The sequence below is a fragment of the Balaenoptera musculus genome, chromosome 14, assembly GCF_009873245.2.
Source record: "Balaenoptera musculus isolate JJ_BM4_2016_0621 chromosome 14, mBalMus1.pri.v3, whole genome shotgun sequence".
In the NCBI taxonomy this organism is placed as follows: Eukaryota; Metazoa; Chordata; class Mammalia; order Artiodactyla; family Balaenopteridae; genus Balaenoptera; species Balaenoptera musculus.
This window is the reverse complement of record NC_045798.1, coordinates 66220459-66237704: the sequence shown is the minus strand read 5'-3', so window position 1 is coordinate 66237704 and position 17246 is coordinate 66220459. Positions and strand designations below refer to the sequence as shown.

Sequence of the window (17246 nt, the reverse complement as noted above, 5' to 3'; positions counted from 1 at the left end):
TGTGTTTGTTGGCAATCTGTATATCTTCTTTGGAGAAATATCTATATAGGTCTTCCACCCGTTTTTGGATTAGGTTGTTTGTATTTTTGATATTGAGCTGCATGAGCTGCTTGTAAATTTTGGAGATTAATCCTCTGTCAGTTGCTTCATTTGCAAATATTTTCTCCCATTCTGAGGGTTGTCTTTTTGTCTTGTTTATGGTTTCCTTTGCTGTGCAAAAGCTTTTAAGTTTCATTAGGTCCCATTTGTTTCTTTTTGTTATTTCCATTTCTCTAGGAGGTGGGTCTAAAAGGATCTTGCTGTGATTTATGCCACAGAGTGTTCTGCCTATGTTTTCCTCTAAGAGTTTTATAGTGTCTGGCCTTACATTTAGGTCTTGAATCCATTTTGAGTTTATTTTTGTGTATGGTGTTAGGGAGTGTTCTAATTTCATTCTTTTCCATGTAGCTGTCCAGTTTTCCCAGCACCACTTACTGAAGAGGCTGTCTTTTCTCCATTGTATATTCTTGCCTCCTTTATCAAAAATAAGGTGACCATATGTGCATGGGTTTATCTCTGGGTTTTCTATCCTGTTCCATTGATCTATATTTCTGTTTCTGTGCCAAGACCATACTGTCTTGATTACTGTAGCTTTATAGTATAGTCCGAAGTCAGGATTCCTCCAGCTCCATTTTTCTTTACAAGATTGCTTTGGCTATTCGGGGTCTTTTGTGTTTCCATACAAATTGTAAAATTTTTTGTTCTAGTTCTGTGAAAAATGCCATTGGTAGTTTGATAGGGATTGCATTGAATCTGTAGATTGCTTTGGGTAGTATAGTCATTTTCACAGTGTTGATTCTTCCAATACAAGAACATGGTATATCTCTCCATCTATTTGTATCGTCTTTAATTTCTTTCATCAGTGTCTTATAATTTTCTGCATACAGGGCTTTTGTCTCCTTAGGTAGGTTTCATTCTTAGGTATTTTATTCTTTTTGTTGCAGTGGTAAATGGGAGTGTTTCCTTAATTTCTCTTTCAGGTTTTTCATCATTAGTGTACAGGAATACAAGAGATTTCTGTGCATTAATTTTGTATCCTACTACTTTACCACATTCATTGAATAGCTCTAGTTGTTTTCTGGTAGCATCCTTAGGATTCTTTATGTATAGTATCATGTCATCTGCAAACAGTGACAGTTTTACTTCTTTTCCAATTTGGATTCCTTTTATTTCTTTTTCTTCTCTGACTGCCGTGGCTAAAAATTCCAAAACTATGTTGAATAATAGTGGTGAGAGTGGGCAACCTTATCTTGTTCCTGATCTTAGAGGAAATGGTTTCAGTTTTTCACCATTGAGAACGATGTTGGCTGTGATGTTTGTCATATATGGCCTTTATCATGTTGAGGTAGATTCCCTCTATGCCCACGTTCTGGAGAGTTTTTATCATAAATGGGTGTTGAATTTTGTTGAAAGCTTTTTCTGCATCTGTTGAGATTATCATGTGGTTTATATCCTTCAGTTTGTTAATGTGGTGTATCACATTGATTTGCGTATATTGAAGAATCCTTGCATTCCTGGGATAAACCCCACTTGATCATGGTGTATGATCCTTTTAATGGGCTGCTGGATTCTGTTTGCTAGTATTTTGTTGAGGATTTTTGCATCTGTGTTCATCAGTGATATTGGCCTGTAGTTTTCTTTCTTTGTAGTATCTTTGTCTGGTTTTGGTATCAAGGTGATGGTGGCCTCGTAGAATGAGTTTGGGAGTGTTCCTCCCTCTGCTATATTTTGGAAGAGTTTGAGAAGGATAGGTGTTATCCCTTTTCTAAATGTTTGATAGAATTCATGTGTGAAGCCATCTGGTCCTGGGCTTTTGTTTCTTGGGAGTTTTTCAATCACATTTTCAATTTCAATGCTTGTGATTGGTCTGTTCATATTTTCTGTTTCTTCCTGGTTCAGTCTTTGAAGGTTGTACTTTTCTAAGAAATTGTCTATTTTTTCCAGGTTGTCCATTTTATTGGCATATGGTTGGTTGTAGCAGTCTCTCATGATTCTTTGTATTTCTGCAGTGTCAGTTGTTACTTCTTTTTCATTTCTAATTATTTTTTTTTAAATTTTTTTAGTTTTTATAAACTTTCTCTTTTTTTAATTAATTAATTTATTTATTTATTTTGGCTGTGTTGGGTCTTCGTTGCTGCGCGCAGGCTTTCTCTAGTTGCGCTGAGCGGGGGATACTCTTTGTTGTGGTGCGCGGGCCTCTCATTGCAGTGGCCTCTCTGTTGCAGAGCACGGGCTCTAGGGCGTGTGGGCTTCAGTAGTTGTGGCGCGTGGACTTCAGTAGTTGTGGCTGGTGAGCTCTAGAGCACAGGCTCAGTAGTTATGGCTCATGGGCTTAGTTGCTCTGTGGCATATGGGTTGGGATCTTCCCGGACCAGGACTTGAATCCATGTCCCCTGCATTGGCAGGTGGATTCTTAACCACTGCACCACCAGGGAAGCTGGTGGTCAGCACTGATCCTCTGTGCGGGAATCTCTCCGCTTTGCCCTCCGTACCCCTGGTGCTGCACTCTCCTCTGTGGCTCCGAAGCTTCCCCCCCGTCACCCCCTGTCTCCACCAGTGAAGGGGCTTCCTAGTGTGTGGAAACTTTTCCTCCTTCACAGCTCCCTCCCAGTGGGGCAGGTCCTGTCCCTATTCTTTTGTCTCTGTTTTTCCTTTTTTCTTTTGCCCTACCCAGGTACGTGGGGAGTTTCTTGCCTTTTGGGAAGTCTGAGGTCTTCTGCCAGCATTCAGTAGGTGTTCTGTAGGAGCTGTTCACGTGTAGATGTATTTTTGTTGTATTTGTGGGGAGGAAGGTGAACTCCACGTCTTACTCCTCTGCCACCGTGAAGGTCTCCCCATTGTTAATGGCACGTAAAAGTGTTATGACTGCAGTGCTACTGATACGTACAATATCATGCCTCAGTTCTATTATAGGTACATACTGTCTTAGTGCCTTGAGTTTAAATAGATAGCTCCTCCCTTCCAAGGGATCCCCAGCAAGAGGCTTTGCCTATTGGTGGTAGTGGTGGGGAAGGCCTCTGTGGGCTGGGCTGCTGGTGCTGCTGAGTCTGGAGCTGTTAGCTGAGCCCCTGCAAGCTGGGATTTTGTGTTCATATTTGCCATTTAATTCTTATAATTGAGTTTATTTGCTCTAAGATCCTGTGCCCGCCCAAAGGGGAGAAGTAGATCACAGGGAAGACTTGTCTTTGGTTTGAAGGTGCACTTGTCCGTGGGTGGATGGGGATCCGTAGGACTCCATCTCCTATTTCTGGTGCCAGCTCCTGACGTGTGTGTCTCCTTACTCCCCGTGTGGCCGTGGGTTCCTTTGAGAACATCTGACAGCTTTCCAGCGAGGACAGGTCCCATCGCAGGGGGTGCTGTGCAGCCTGGGGCCCTGGACAAGCACTCTCGGGGAGTTTCCTCCCCTTTGGCTTCCTTCCGGGTGCGCTATGCTGTTTTCTCTTTTTTTAATTCTTGTTCTTTCTCAGAAGCTTATTTACGTTTTCAAACCTTGTCCTAAAGCGGTCATATTTAGAAAGCGATTCACCTGCTCCTGGGGAGAGAGAAATGCCCCGCACGGTTCCTCCTCCCTCTGCTCAGTCAGTGCTGGCTTCACGCGCTGTGGGCAGAGTTCAGGGTGGCCAGTTAGATAAGGTGGGCTCAGTGTTAACCAGCTGCTGTCTAACTGGGCCATTTGTGGCCAAGGAAGCACTTACAGACGACCCTGAATGTACATATGCCTGCTCCTCATCAGCTCTGGTCGGCCGAGAAATCATTCTTCTTCTTTTCTGGTAAGAAGGTATGTAATGAGCGCTTAGGAGACTAAAACCAAAAACTTCACAGGAAAGCAGGTGACTTGCATCTGGAGGTACTGTTTCTGATCCATCATGTTAGTGACATCATTTCTTAATCTGGGAGAAGGCGGCAACATTTGGTGGAAACTGGGATTTACACTGAACTCTTTACTGTCATCTCCCTTTCCCAATCATGGTGTTCTTCTGCCTTGTTTCCTTTGGGCTTCAGACACCTTCCAGGTATCTTTCAGAAAGCTTCAGAAAAGATACCTTTCAGAAACCCACTGAATCTTTTGTTTTCAGTTACTTGAAAGTGGGTGTCGTGCTTGATACTCTACCTCTGTTACCCTCTCTAATGACCTCCTCTCATTTCAAACTAATTCCTGTTTTTAGGCTTTATTTACAAACAGTATGACTATGGGAAGTGATGCTTCCATGGCATCTGAAAACTCCAGCATTTTTTTATATTTTGAGTTTCCTACCGAAATCCCTGACCACCGAACTCTGGAGAGGGAGGAGACCATCTATCCCAATGTCTCACTTGTTGTTCCTCAGCCCTAGATGGGGATACCTTGATGCACATAGATGGTGCCCTTGGGATGACCTAATGTTTTTAATTTTCTTACTCCTCCTTGTCACCTATGAGCAAAAAGAGAGCATGTGGAAGCTGGAGAGAGCGGGAAGGAGGGTGGGGTTAGGTTTCTGAATCCATTAAACCCCACTGATTAAGAGGAAAGGAATAAGGAGTTATCTTCCTCTCTGAATTAGGTTGGAAATGTGCAAAGCAAGCAAATAAGAGTGGGATTGCTGCCCCCCCTCCCCTACAAGTAGGTACTGATTACTTCAGCTGGGATGACTGTCCGTAGATAAACTGTTAGAGTTTTACTGAGTGTTACTGGGTCACCAGTCAAGCTCATTCTAGAGACAACTAGAAGGAGTTCCACAGTATAAATGAGCCACTCCAGATTTTTGTATAAATGTTTAGTATGTTACTATAGAATCAGCAGCTAGAGTGAATAAACAGTCACTTCTGTATACATAAGCAAGCAGTGTGTGAGCCAGCATCATACATACATACCTCCCCTTATCATGATGTTCCGAAGGGTAGTTAGTTCAGATGGTAGAAAAGGCTGTGAGCGTCTAAGTAAGTTGCTTGGGCCACAGCTGCCTCCACCACAGCTGTGGTGAGCCCCCCGCTCAGAGGCCCTTCTCTCAGGCTCTCTTGAACAGTTCCAGATACCCAGTGTCCTGGTAGAAGCACGACTTCCCTACATCTTGCTCCCCTGCCCCAGCTCCAAAAAGTGCAGAGCAAGCAACACCCAGGCAATTTAGCCAACCCAAGCCGAGCTCTTTTCCTTAACTAAGGATCTGTGAAGCTGCCTGCAGGGTATTTCTTACCAGGCAGGGGATGGAAATTAATAGGAGAGAGCCAGGCAGCTTTTGGCTGGGGTTTCCTTTTCATGTTGCATTAACCAGCATTTGCCTCTACAGGCTTGGTTAATTACAACCTTAATCCTTTATTCCTCTCTCCTCCTCGAGGCAACAAGAAATAAATGGTTCCAATTTGGGAAAAATACACATTTATTTGTCTTTGACCTGAGCCTTCAAAATGCCAAGATAGCAGGAGGCTTTGGCTATGGCCAGCTCATTCTTGAAGAGGACAGGTGGCCTAGGGGACTTTGAGAGCAAGGCAGGGATAGATTCATGCCTAATGCTGAGGAATAGTGAGGGAGAGGATGCCGAGGGACGTTTGGGCCCCAGGAACAGGAAATGGGGTTTGCTGGGATTTTATATCTTCCTCAGTTCTTGTGTTACTTTCTGTGTCTCTTATGGTATTTCCTAACTTTAAATTTGCATCCAGCTCTATTCAGTGCTTTTTAATGATTTATTTTAAAAAGTATTTTTAAATTGTAGTTTAAAGAAAAAACACAATATAAAATTTACCATCTCAACCGTTTTTACGTATACAGTGCAGTAATGTTAAGTATATTCACATTGATGTGCAATAGATCTCTAGAACTTTTTCATGTTGGAACACTGAAACTCTATACCCATTAAACAACTCCCATCTTCCCTCCCCCAGCCCCTGGCAACCACCATTCTACGTTCTGTCTCTATGATTTTGACAATTCCACGTACTTCATGTAAATGGAATCATAGTATCTATCTTCTGGGACTATCTTATTTCACTTAGCATAACATCCTCAAGATTCAACCATGTTGTAGCATGTGACAAGATTTCCTTTTTTTTTAAAGGTGAATAATAATACATTGTATGCATGTACCACATTTTATTTATCCATCCATTGATGGACATTTGGGCTACTCTGCCTCTTGGCTATTGTGAAAATGCTGCAATGACCAAGGAAGGATGTGCAAACATCTGTTCTTTTAGACTTCTTGGATATATAACCAGAAGTAGGATTGCTAGATCATATAGTAATTCTATTTTTAATTATTTGAGGAACCTCCATGTTGTTTTTTATAGTAGCTGCACCATTTTACATTTTTACCAATAGTGCCCAGGGGTTCCAGTTTCTCCACATCCTTGCCGACACTTTTGTTTTCTGTTTTTTTGATAGTGGCCATCCCAATAGGTATGAGGTGGTATCTCGTGGTTTTGATATGCATTTCTCTAATGACTTATGATCATCTTTTCATATGCTTCTTGGCCATTCGTATATCTTCTTGGAGAAATGTTTTAAGTTCTTTGACCTTTTTTAAATCCAGTTATTTACTTTTTTTTTTTTTGAGTTGTAGGATTTCTTTATATATTCTGGATATTAACCCCTTTTCAGAAATATGATTCTCAAACATGTTCTACCATTCTGTAAGTTGCCTTTAATGATATATTTTAAGTAAATTTCTTAGGCTCACCATTTGCCTTTGTCATTTTGATGGAAATTCTTTTTTTTTTTGATGAAAATTCTTTTTTTTTTTGATGGAAATTCTTTGTGTCTTTGTTATGTTTTGTTTTCTTGGTCTCACTCTTCAAAATAGACTTACAGATAATTTCGCAATCCTAAGTTAGTTAGTTGGAGAAGACTACCCATCCCCTCTCTGTCTAGTATGGAAAGGTTTCATGGAGAATGAAGGGGGAGAAGTCAGTGATTGCATTTACCCTGCAGCCTGTGAACAGTGACCCAACCTTGGACAGCCCAGAAGATTCCTGGACATGTCTTCTTCAGGGTAGACATGCATAGCTGGCCCCAGTGTTCTCAGATCCAGCAGATCACCCAAAGCAATTGGGTTCTCCCTGGAATCTCTGAGTCTCCCAGGAGAGCCGTGTAACTCAGAGTGCTCGAAAGTCAAGCTCAACCTTCCAGAATTGCTCTGACACAGCCCTTTGGAGCATGCCTTTAACCAAACACCACTACATAGTCTTAAAGCTTGGATAAAGTCCCATTTCTCTCTGTCCATGCCAGCACCCCCATGAACTCACCCTCCTTTAAAGTCTTGTAACACATAAAATCTCTACTAGTTGGGAGGTTTCATATACTGGTTTCATGTTATCCTCCTAATAGTTCTGTTGGGCAGAGTCCATGACTTGCTCTTCTTTGCAGCCCTTACAGTTCCTGGGACAGTTGACTGATGGATTGGGAGAGGGTTACCATATGGTGGGCATCTTCCTGTCCCACATTAGATTTTCAGACACGGAGAAGAGCCGGGAATTGGAGCACACTGCAAACTGAATGGACTTAGGTGCTCCAGAAGAAGAACTGTTCTTGACCTTGGGATGTGAGCAGTGCCTAGAACTGTGCTGTCCCTGAAGGACAAGTCCTATGTGGGGACATCTGGGCACAGAGAGAAGCACGTGAACAGAATTCAAGTCCTGCCATTCTAAGGTGCAGCTAGCACCCCGGGATTGTCTAGTAAAGAGATCAGAAGGGTTGGCCTCCCTAACATACTGCAAGGTGCCCTTGTGAGGTTTCATGGGCTTCAGGAGGGAAAGAGACCTTGAGAGGACTTGTTTGACTTTTAGTACTCATTCCCTAGAAGTCCCCCTCTATGTCTAACCTATATCACATATCTTCTCTTTCGACCTTTGGTAGAAGGATAGAGAGAGGTCTTGGTAAAATAGAAAGACAAGCCTGAGCTAAGAAAGTCTAGTTCCTTTGACCTGTGCTCCAGGGGAAGAACTGTTTCCCAACCTTCAAAGCATCTCATTGCCTCTCTGCTCTGGAATGAATGGTTCGTGGAAGTTAATAATTAACTCAGAGTGACGGGTAGACTTCTTTTTATTGCAGTTTCACTTTCCCACAGACACTACCTTGTTTTCATAGAGGTGCTTGTATCCCTTACCCCATCCTGAAGTCGGGTAGAATGAGAAGGGAATTTTCTACTTTTCTACTACGTTTTGAAGATAGGGGAGCGTTGAAGTAGGGGTGATAATTGTACCACCATGAGTACAGATCTCAGGTCTCAGCATCAAATCTTATTCCATGTTTTGACCTTCCTCCCACCCAAGGATTCTGGTCTAAATATTCTCAACATTGATTTTAGAAGAGAAAGCCAATTCCCCCTCGTATATAAATTTCTTTGTGATATTTTAATCTTATGAACTATAAATTGATCCATTGTGTTTATTTTAAAAAGTCATCTCTATTGATGGCAAGAATTACTACAAATATAATTTAATTTAGAGAAGTTGCCCTATCTCCCTATCTGTGGTTTTCTGAGGTCAGTCATCTTAGACATTTTCCAAGCTACCCAAACCCCTCATTCATGTCTGGCCCTCCAGCATTACAGTAATTACACTAGACGGCAGAGGAATTGTTACCAGGTAATATCTTAGAAATAGGGAAATTATGAGCTAATTTCAGGCCCTCTCAAATTAATGAGAATGTTATTTGTGGAGTGCTACCAATGTAAACCTTTAAAAAATGACAAGTGGGAGATATTTAAATCCTTTATCTGTGGAGCCCAGTACAAGCTCAGCAAGCACGCCCAAGTGCTGTTATCTGGCCGATTGGTAGGGTAGCTCTTTTATCTTCCTTCTAGGTTTTATTAATTAAATTTCCTCTGGGACTTGGCTGTCATCAGCAACCTTTCTTGGGGTGTGGCGGGATTATAGGGGGAGGAAATGAGGTTCTAGGAGACATAACTCGGGCTATAGGACCATCCTCTGGGCTGGGAGGGCCCTAATCCAGGGTAAGGACTGGCAGAGGGCCAGTGCCTCCCTCCTGCATGGTCTGGAGTGCCTCCAGCTTGGATTTTGCATCTTTGATCGTGTTTTATTGACCTAGAATTACTTCTCTTCTGTGGGCATGACCAAAGGCTGTGCTTTAATGTGGTTGTCTCCAAGCAGTTGATTCCTTTGATCTCACGATGATTTCCCACTTTTCCTCGTCTTATACCTTGGTGGGGGAGGTGGGCACAGAGGAGGAGGAGGAGAAGCCTGATGTTTTCTGGGCACTGAGCCAACCCTGCTGGGCATCTGATGCATTTATTTTTGCTGGTTCTGCTGCTTACGGTGCTGCCTCTCCACCACCACTACCGTCCGCAACCCCACCAGGGGCAGCTCCAACATTTCTGTTAGGGAGTGGTAGTTCAGCCTGTTTGGAAGGGCTGGCATAATTTTATGTAAGACTGAGAAAATTCAGTCACCCATACAAAGAGTGAGAGGGCTAGCGATGTGAGGTTATGAAGGCTGAAGCCTGTGTCCCCAGCCTGGGGTCCCTCGGTGTCACCCCTCTCCCGCTCTCCATGTGCTCAAACACTTCCTCCCCTGGGAAGTTTTCCTCTTCTCCACAGCCCTTCCTAGTCATCTCTTCCTTCTTTATGTATTTATTTATTTATGCTCATAATCAAAACTTTATTGAAAAACTAACATCAAAATAGGAGAGCATTTTACCTTACAAAATTAAACATAATTACATCATCTTGGTAGATTAACTAGAATTACTAAACAGATAAGGCTTTCTGTGATAGAACACAAATCCAGGAAGTTGCGTGGATCATTAGTGGTGCTTTCTTCTACACGAACACCCTCCTGTGAGTCTGGCCTTTCCTCCCATCAGCTGGCACAACACTGTTGAACAACCAACACAAAGCACCACTGTCTGAGCATGGCTGAAAACTGTGGTAATCCTGTAGCAACCTGGACATTTTACATCCATAAAGAATTTGGACTTCGAACCAGCCGGGTTTTTTTAATGTTTTTTTCTTTTCTTCTTCCAAGGAAGGATGCAGTAAGTCTCTAGCCAAAGGCATGTTGAGGCTTTCGCAAGCCCAGCCTGTCCAGAGCAGCAGCACTCACCTGGGCACACGGCGTCCTCTTCATTCTTTCTTTCTTTTTTCTTTTTAAATTTTTTATTGACTTATTTATTTTTCATTCTTTCTTAAATGGAACTTTTACTCCTTTCTGAGTTAATGTGGTCTCAGAAATCACTCTCTCTGGGTTCAAATATTGGCTCTTCTGTCTACTGACTCTCTGACTTCGGACAGGTTATTTAGTTTCTTCAACAGTAGGATGGGATTAGTAATAGACCCGAGCTCTTGTTTGTTGTGGGTGTTCAGTGGGCTCATGAAGCATCTAGGGCTTGGTGGTCTGTAGGCGCTCATTTACAGGGTCCCTGTCAGCTCATTCAGCGTGGTGCGTGAATGAGAAAAAGGTACCTCTTCCTCCTCGATTTCTACCCCTTCTTACCCCCTCAGCCTGATGCCTTTGCTCTGCGAACATGGTGGCCCCACTCACTTGTAGCTAAAGCTGCTGATGCTATAATAATGCTCCCAGCTTGGTGGGTGATCACATCTGTTCAGTTGTACAAGTGAATCTCATCTCCACACGCCATTGGTCATTTGAAGTCCTCTCATTTCCACCTTCCTTAATGTCTTTAGAACCTTCCCATTACTTGGCCACCACCAGCCTAAGCCATGACCTGATTGGATCTTTCCTGAATTATTGCTCCAGTAATAACTGCCTTACTCAACCTCCTGCATTCAGTCTTGCACACCTTCCCACAAATCACAGTGTTTCTAAGATGAAAGTATGGTTGTCATTTCTTTTTTTTTTTTTAATAAATTTATTTTATTTATTTTTGGCTGCGTTGGGTCGTTGCTGCACGTGGGCTTTCTCTAGTTGTGGCGAGCAGGGGCTACTCTTCACTGTGGTGCACGGGCTTCTCATCGCGGTGGCTTCTCTTGTTGCGGTGCACGGGCTCTAGGTGTGCAGGCTTCAGAATTGTGGCACGCGGGCTCAGTAGTGGTGGCTCGCAGGCTCTAGAGCGCAGGCTCAGTAGTTGTGGCACACAGGCTTAGTTGCTCCGCGGCATGTGGGATCTTCCCAGACCAGGGCTTGAACCCATGTCCCCTGCATTGGCAGGCGGATTCTTAGCCACTGTACCACCAGGGAAACCCTGGTTGTCATTTCTTAATTTAAAATCCTTCAAATTCTCCCCATTTCTCCTGGTGAAATCCAAACCCCTCAAGTGTAGCATACAAGGCCTGCAGGCGGGACTGTGCCTGGCTGTGCTGTGTCGTGCCGTGTCTCATCTCTTTACCTGCCCTCCTCTCTGCAGGCTCCACCTCTTCTCCAACTCCCTTCCCCGGCAGTGATCGAGCCATATTGCAAACATTTCAGTTGAGCAGTTGATGTCAGTGTTGATGATCTAAAGTATAAAGAGCTCAAATAAGTCCGTTTTTAAAGTTAAAACCCAACAAATACTTCACCAATCACAGACAGTTCACAAGGTACAGACAACTAGTACACACACACACACACACACACACAGAAAAATGTTGAGCTCTATCAATAATCAAAAGATATTAAAAATCAAAGAAGAACATTTTTCGCATAATAATTAACCAAAGATTTTTAAAGGTTAATCTACATTACTGACCAAAGATCTGTGATGCATTAATACTCCCAGTGAGGGGCAATGAGAACATACCTGATTGGAGCACAAGGGAACTTTTGGGGTGATTGTGGTGATAAAAATGGTTCTATATCTGGATTGTGATGGTGGACACATGTAGTATAATATCAGAAACTCATTGAAATATATCTTTCAAATTGGTGCATCTTATCGTACATAAACTCTAAGTCAAACATGAATTTAAAAACAACATTATTAGCTAGGATTAGGTGAACAAGATGCTTTCATACATTGGGAGGCTGGGGTGGGGGTAGGGTGATAACATCAATTGGCTCCATCTTTCTGGAAGGTAATTTTCTTCTCCCATTTAAGAAAACAAACTCCAACATGGTAATTTTCCTTCTAGAATAGCATCCTAAGGATCATGAATTCAAAGATGTATATCCAGTATTTGTCACAGCAGTGATAGCAGCTAAAAACTGGAAGAAGAACCAAAACGTCCTGCAATAGGTGACTGGTTAAATTATGGTTCATCTGCGTGGGGGCCACTGCCACCCAGGAGAAGCCTTTGTGCGAATTGGAAAAAGGCATCCCTTCTGGGGCAAATGCTCCCTCCCAGACTTGAGGGGGGCATCAGCTAAATTCTGGCCCCACTGCTCCCCTCACTTGGGCACCTGTACAATCCTCAGGCCTAAGGCAGCATCTCTGATCCATACGAGGGTATGAGGCAGACATTAAAACTGATGTCTTTCGGGACTTCCCTGGTGGCTCAGTGGTTAAGAATCTGCCTGCCAGTGCAGGGGACACGGGTTCGATCCCTGGTCCGGGAAGATCCCACGTGCTGCGGAGCAGCTAAACCCGTGCACCACAACTACTGAACCTGCACTCTAGAGCCCGCAAGCCACAACTACTGAGACCCACGCACCTAGAGCCCATGCGCCGCAACTACTGAGCCCACACGCTGCAACTACTGAAACCCGTGCACTCTAGGGTCCACGTGCCGCAACTACTGAGCCCGCATGCTGCAACTACTGAAGTCCACCTGCCTAGAGCAGAGCCTGTGCTCTGCAACAAGAGAATGCAATGAAGAGTAGCCCCTGCTCACCGCAACTAAAGAAAGGCCGCGGGCAGCAACGAAGACCCAATGCAGCCAAAAAACAATAAATAAATAAATAAAACTGATGCCTTTGAAGAACAATGGCATGGGAAAACGTTGAATAACGAATGGGGAGTTAAATGACACATATAGGTATAATTTTACATATAATTCTACTTTTCTTCAAAAATGTAAAATCGCTAGAAGGAAACATACCAAAATGTAACTGGTGGTTAACATGAGTGATAGAATCATGGGTGACTTTCTCTTTTTTACACCTGCTTTTTCCAAATGTCCTGCTGTCAGTACTTTTTCTAATTGCGAAAAAGATGTACATTCTTACTCTCCTATTTAATAGGACTCTGTCGTGCTGATGCTGGCAACAGTGGTCTCTTTGGGCACAAGAGCAGATGGGACTTGTGTGCTGGAGTTAAGACTAGAGCCGGATGGGAGCAGAGGACGAGGGCTGCCTTGCTGAAGTCCCAGTGATTCCTTTGGTAAAAGGAGATGTCTCTTACTTTATCCTCTGCTCTTTCCATTCTGCAGGTTTGAGACATTTGACGTGAACAGCTTTGAGCAGTTTTGTATCAACTATGCAAATGAGAAGCTCCAGCAACAGTTCAACTTGGTAGGTTTTTCTGGACCCGGAGATGTCGGGTTGGGGAGACCTCTCTCCCCACCAGGGAGTGACAGACAGCCCAGCCTACTTCTCTTCTGTCCAGGGTCAGTGGGCTCTAGCTCTGCCCTGACCTGCCCTTAGTTTCCTGGTGGTGCCCCAGCTCTAGGCAGGTGCTCCCCACTTCTCAGAAGGAGGTCAGTGATCCTCTCCTTGGCTTTGACTCCCACTCTTTTTGACCCCGAGCTTCTGGGGTATTTGAGCAATTGCAAGCCAGCTATGAGGCTTCTTGCTACTGGTTGAGGTATGACAGTACAGGTGATTATTGGAGTGTCCTAGGGAAGGGTTCACATGGGAGTGAGGCTCACCTAACTGAGCTTTTTTCTTCTGCATTAATGACTGTGACTTGTGCCTAAACCTTTTCTAGTGAGTATGCACCATCCTCCAGGGCTCAGAACCCATGTGGTTGAAGCTCAGGGGAGTTGAAAGTTAAGGTGTGTCTATAGTTCACTAACCTTGACTTTTCACTTCTTACACCAGCATGTATTCAAGTTGGAGCAAGAGGAATACATGAAGGAGCAGATCCCTTGGACCTTGATTGACTTTTATGATAACCAACCTTGTATTGACCTCATAGAAGCTAAGCTGGGCATCTTGGACCTGTTGGATGAAGAATGTAAGGTAAAACTGATGATGATATCATTGAATCAGTTCATTTCTAGGCTTGGGGTGTGGGGCAGAGAACAGCTCTGTGGTGCAGGGGAACATGTGAGATCTCAAAGCTGGAATTTCATCTGTGATTAGCCGGCCTTTAGTTTGCTGGGAGAAGCATTGGTGTCTATTCTGCATACTAGAAGATACCAGAAGGTAACACGTTGAGCATGACTGGCAGGTATTGCTGCATTGGTGAACATGTGCCTCTTTTGGCAGAGACTGGATGTTATGGATTGGCATGATGTGATGGTGGTATGGATTTGGTGCCCCAGATCACCTAGGTGCTGAGAGAAGGACCCCAACTTCTAGACAGGCATCCCAGAGAGTGCGGGTCAAGAGCACAGGGTCATCTTTCCCGTGCCAGATGGCTTGGGAGCGATAAGAGCCACATGCTTGGTAGCAGGTGAAAGCTGTAGATTTCCCCCATGTAGCTTGTCATGGATGCTACCTGCTATAACAGGAAGAGCGCTGAGTTGCCAGCATGGAGAGAAACAGGCAGCCTTGGAAATGTGGGGCAGGGGAACTGGGTGTTATCAGTCACCTAACTACTTTGGCCTTTGGTTTTCTGCTCTATGAATTGAGGCGGGTTGGATCTGATGATCTTCAAAACTTCTCCTGGTTTGGTGTTTGGTGATCAGGGGGTAAATGTATGCCAGCTCCTCCAGTGATGGAAACTCTACTCAAAAGGTGTAGAAGCCACGTGGTTCTCGTTATTGAAACGGAAGAGCCCAGTTGCGTTTACTTTCTGGTCTCCCATGTCTTCCCTGTAAAGGATGGCTTGTGGCTTGATGGTTTAGGAGGAGCAGATGTTTCCCTTCCAGAAGGACTCTCCAAGTTTCATTGCCTTTGAAAGTGAGAAGGAACAATTAATAAGACAGTGGAAGACAGAGTGAAAATACACTGAAATCCACAGCACATTTTTTTTAGTGGTGAGAGTGGGCACCCTTGTCTTGTTCCTGATCTTAGAGGAAATGCTTTCAGTTTTTCACCATTAAGAATGATGTTGGAGAGGAACCAATATGGTGGAGTAGAAGGACGTGCTCTCACTACCTCTTGCGAGAACACCAGAATCACAACTAGCTGCTGGACAATCATCGACAGGAAGACACTGGAACTCAACAAAAAAGATACCCGACATCCAAAGACAAAGGAGAAGCCACAGTGAGACGGTAGGAGGGGCACAATCACAGTAAAATCAATTCCCATAACTGCTGGGTGGGTGACTCACAGACTGGAGAACACTTATACCACAGAAGTCCACCCACTGGAGTGAAGTTTCTGAGCCCCACGTCAGGCTTCCCAACCTGGGGGTCCGGCAACGGAAGGAGGAATTCCTAGAGAATCAGACTTTGAAGCCTAGTGGGAATTGATTGCAGGACTTTGACAGGACTGGGGGAAACAGAGACTCTACTCTTGGAGGACACACAAAAAGTAGTGTGTGCATCGGGACCCAGGGGAAGGAGCAGTGACCCCAGGGGAGACTGAACCAGACCTACCTGCTAGTGTTGGAGGGTCTCCTGCAGAGGCGGGGGAGGGGGTGGCTGTGGCTCACAGTGGGGACAAGGACACTGGCAGCAGAAGTTCTGGGAAGTACTCCTTGGCCTGAGCCCTCCCAGAGTCTGTCATTAGCCCCACCAAAGAGCCCAGGTAGGCTCCAGTGTTGGGTTGCCTCAGGCCAAACAACCAACAGGGAGGGAACCCAGCCACACCCATCAACAGTCAAGTGGATTAAAGTTTTACTGAGCTCTGCCCACCAGAGCAACAGTCAGCTCTGCCCACTACCAGTCCCTCCCATCAGGAAACTTACACAAGCCTCTTAGATAGCCTCATCCACCAGAGGGCAGACAGCAGAAGCAAGAAGAACTACATTCCTGCAGCCTGTGGAACAAAAACCACATTCACAGAAAGATAGACAAGATGAAAAGGCAGAGGGCTATGTACCAGATGAAGGAACAAGATAAAACCCCAGAAAAACAACTAAATGAAGTGGAGATAGGCAACCTTCCAGAAAAAGAATTCAGAGTAATGATAGTGAAGGTGATCCAGGACCTCGGAAAAAGAATGGAGGCAAACATCGAGAAGATGCAAGAAATGTTTAACAAAGACCTAGAAGAATTAAAGAACAAACAAACAGAGATGAACAATACAATAACTGAAATGAAAACTACACTACAAGGAATCAATAGCAGAATAACTGAGGCAGAAGAACGCATAAGTGACCTGGAAGACAGAATAGTAGAATTCACTGCTGCGGAACAGATTAAAGAAAAAACAATGAAAAGAAATGAAAACAGCCTAAGAGACCTCTGGGACAACATTAAACACAACAACATTCGCATTATATGGGTCCCAGAAGGAGAAGAGAGAGAGAAAGAACCAGAGAAAATATTTGAAGAGATTATAGTCGAAAACTTCCCTAACATGGGAAAGGAAATAGCCACCCAAGTCCAGGAAGCTCAGAGAGTCCCATACAGGATAAACCCAAGGAGAAACACGCCGAGACACATAGTAATCAAATTGGCAAAAATTAAAGACAAAGAAAAATTATTGAAAGCAGCAAGGGAAAAACGACAAATAACATACAAGGGAACTCCCATAAGGTTAACAGCTGATTTCTCAGCAGAAACTCTACAAGCCAGAAGGGAGTGGCATGACATACTTAAAGTGATGAAAGGAAAGAAACTACAACCAACATTACTCTACCTGGCAAGGATCTCATTCAGATTCCATGGAGAAATCAAAAGCTTTACAGACAAGCAAAAGCTAAAAAAATTCAGCACCACCAAATCAGCTCTACAACAAATGCTAAAGGAACTTCTCTAAGTGGGAAACACAAGAGGAGAAAAGGACCTACAAAAATGAACCCAAAACAATTAAGAAAATGGTCATAGAAACATACATATTGATAGTTACCTTAAATGTGAATGGATTAAACGATCCAACGAAAAGACACAGGCTTGCTGAATGGATACAAAAACAAGACCCATATATATGCTGTCTACAAGAGACCGACTTCAGACCTAGGGACACATACAGACTGAAAGTGAGGGGATGGAAAAAGATATTCCATGCAAATGGAAATCAAAAGAAAGCTGGAGTAGCAATACTCATATCAGATAAAATAGACTTTAAAATAAAGAATGTTACAAGAGACAAGGAAGGACACTACATAATGATCAAGGCATCAATCC

The 17246-nt window shown here is 43.8% G+C and overlaps 2 protein-coding genes across 7 annotated transcripts in view; one reads left to right on the top strand and one right to left on the bottom strand.

Moving 5' to 3' along the window:
- The window catches only part of MYO5B (myosin VB), a 367733-nt gene that overhangs the window by 233390 nt on the left and 117097 nt on the right, over nucleotides 1–17246 (top strand). For all 6 annotated transcript variants that reach the window (XM_036823444.1, XM_036823439.1, XM_036823438.1 and 3 more), the window contains exons 11-12: nucleotides 13272–13353; nucleotides 13882–14022. In XM_036823444.1, coding sequence (XP_036679339.1) covers nucleotides 13272–13353; nucleotides 13882–14022 — 223 coding nt within the window. The remainder of the gene's footprint in view (nucleotides 1–13271; nucleotides 13354–13881; nucleotides 14023–17246) is intronic.
- Nucleotides 9670–10001, bottom strand: LOC118880085 (40S ribosomal protein S27-like). Its single transcript, XM_036823446.1, has one exon. It carries the CDS (start codon nucleotides 9929–9931, stop codon nucleotides 9773–9775), a length of 159 nt encoding a protein of 52 aa, XP_036679341.1. The 5' UTR covers nucleotides 9932–10001; the 3' UTR covers nucleotides 9670–9772.

What these genes read in the sequence shown, in the direction of transcription:
- LOC118880085 (XM_036823446.1), bottom strand. Translation starts at nt 9,931, where the DNA reads ATGGATGTAAAATGTCCAGGTTGCTACAGGATTACCACAGTTTTCAGC.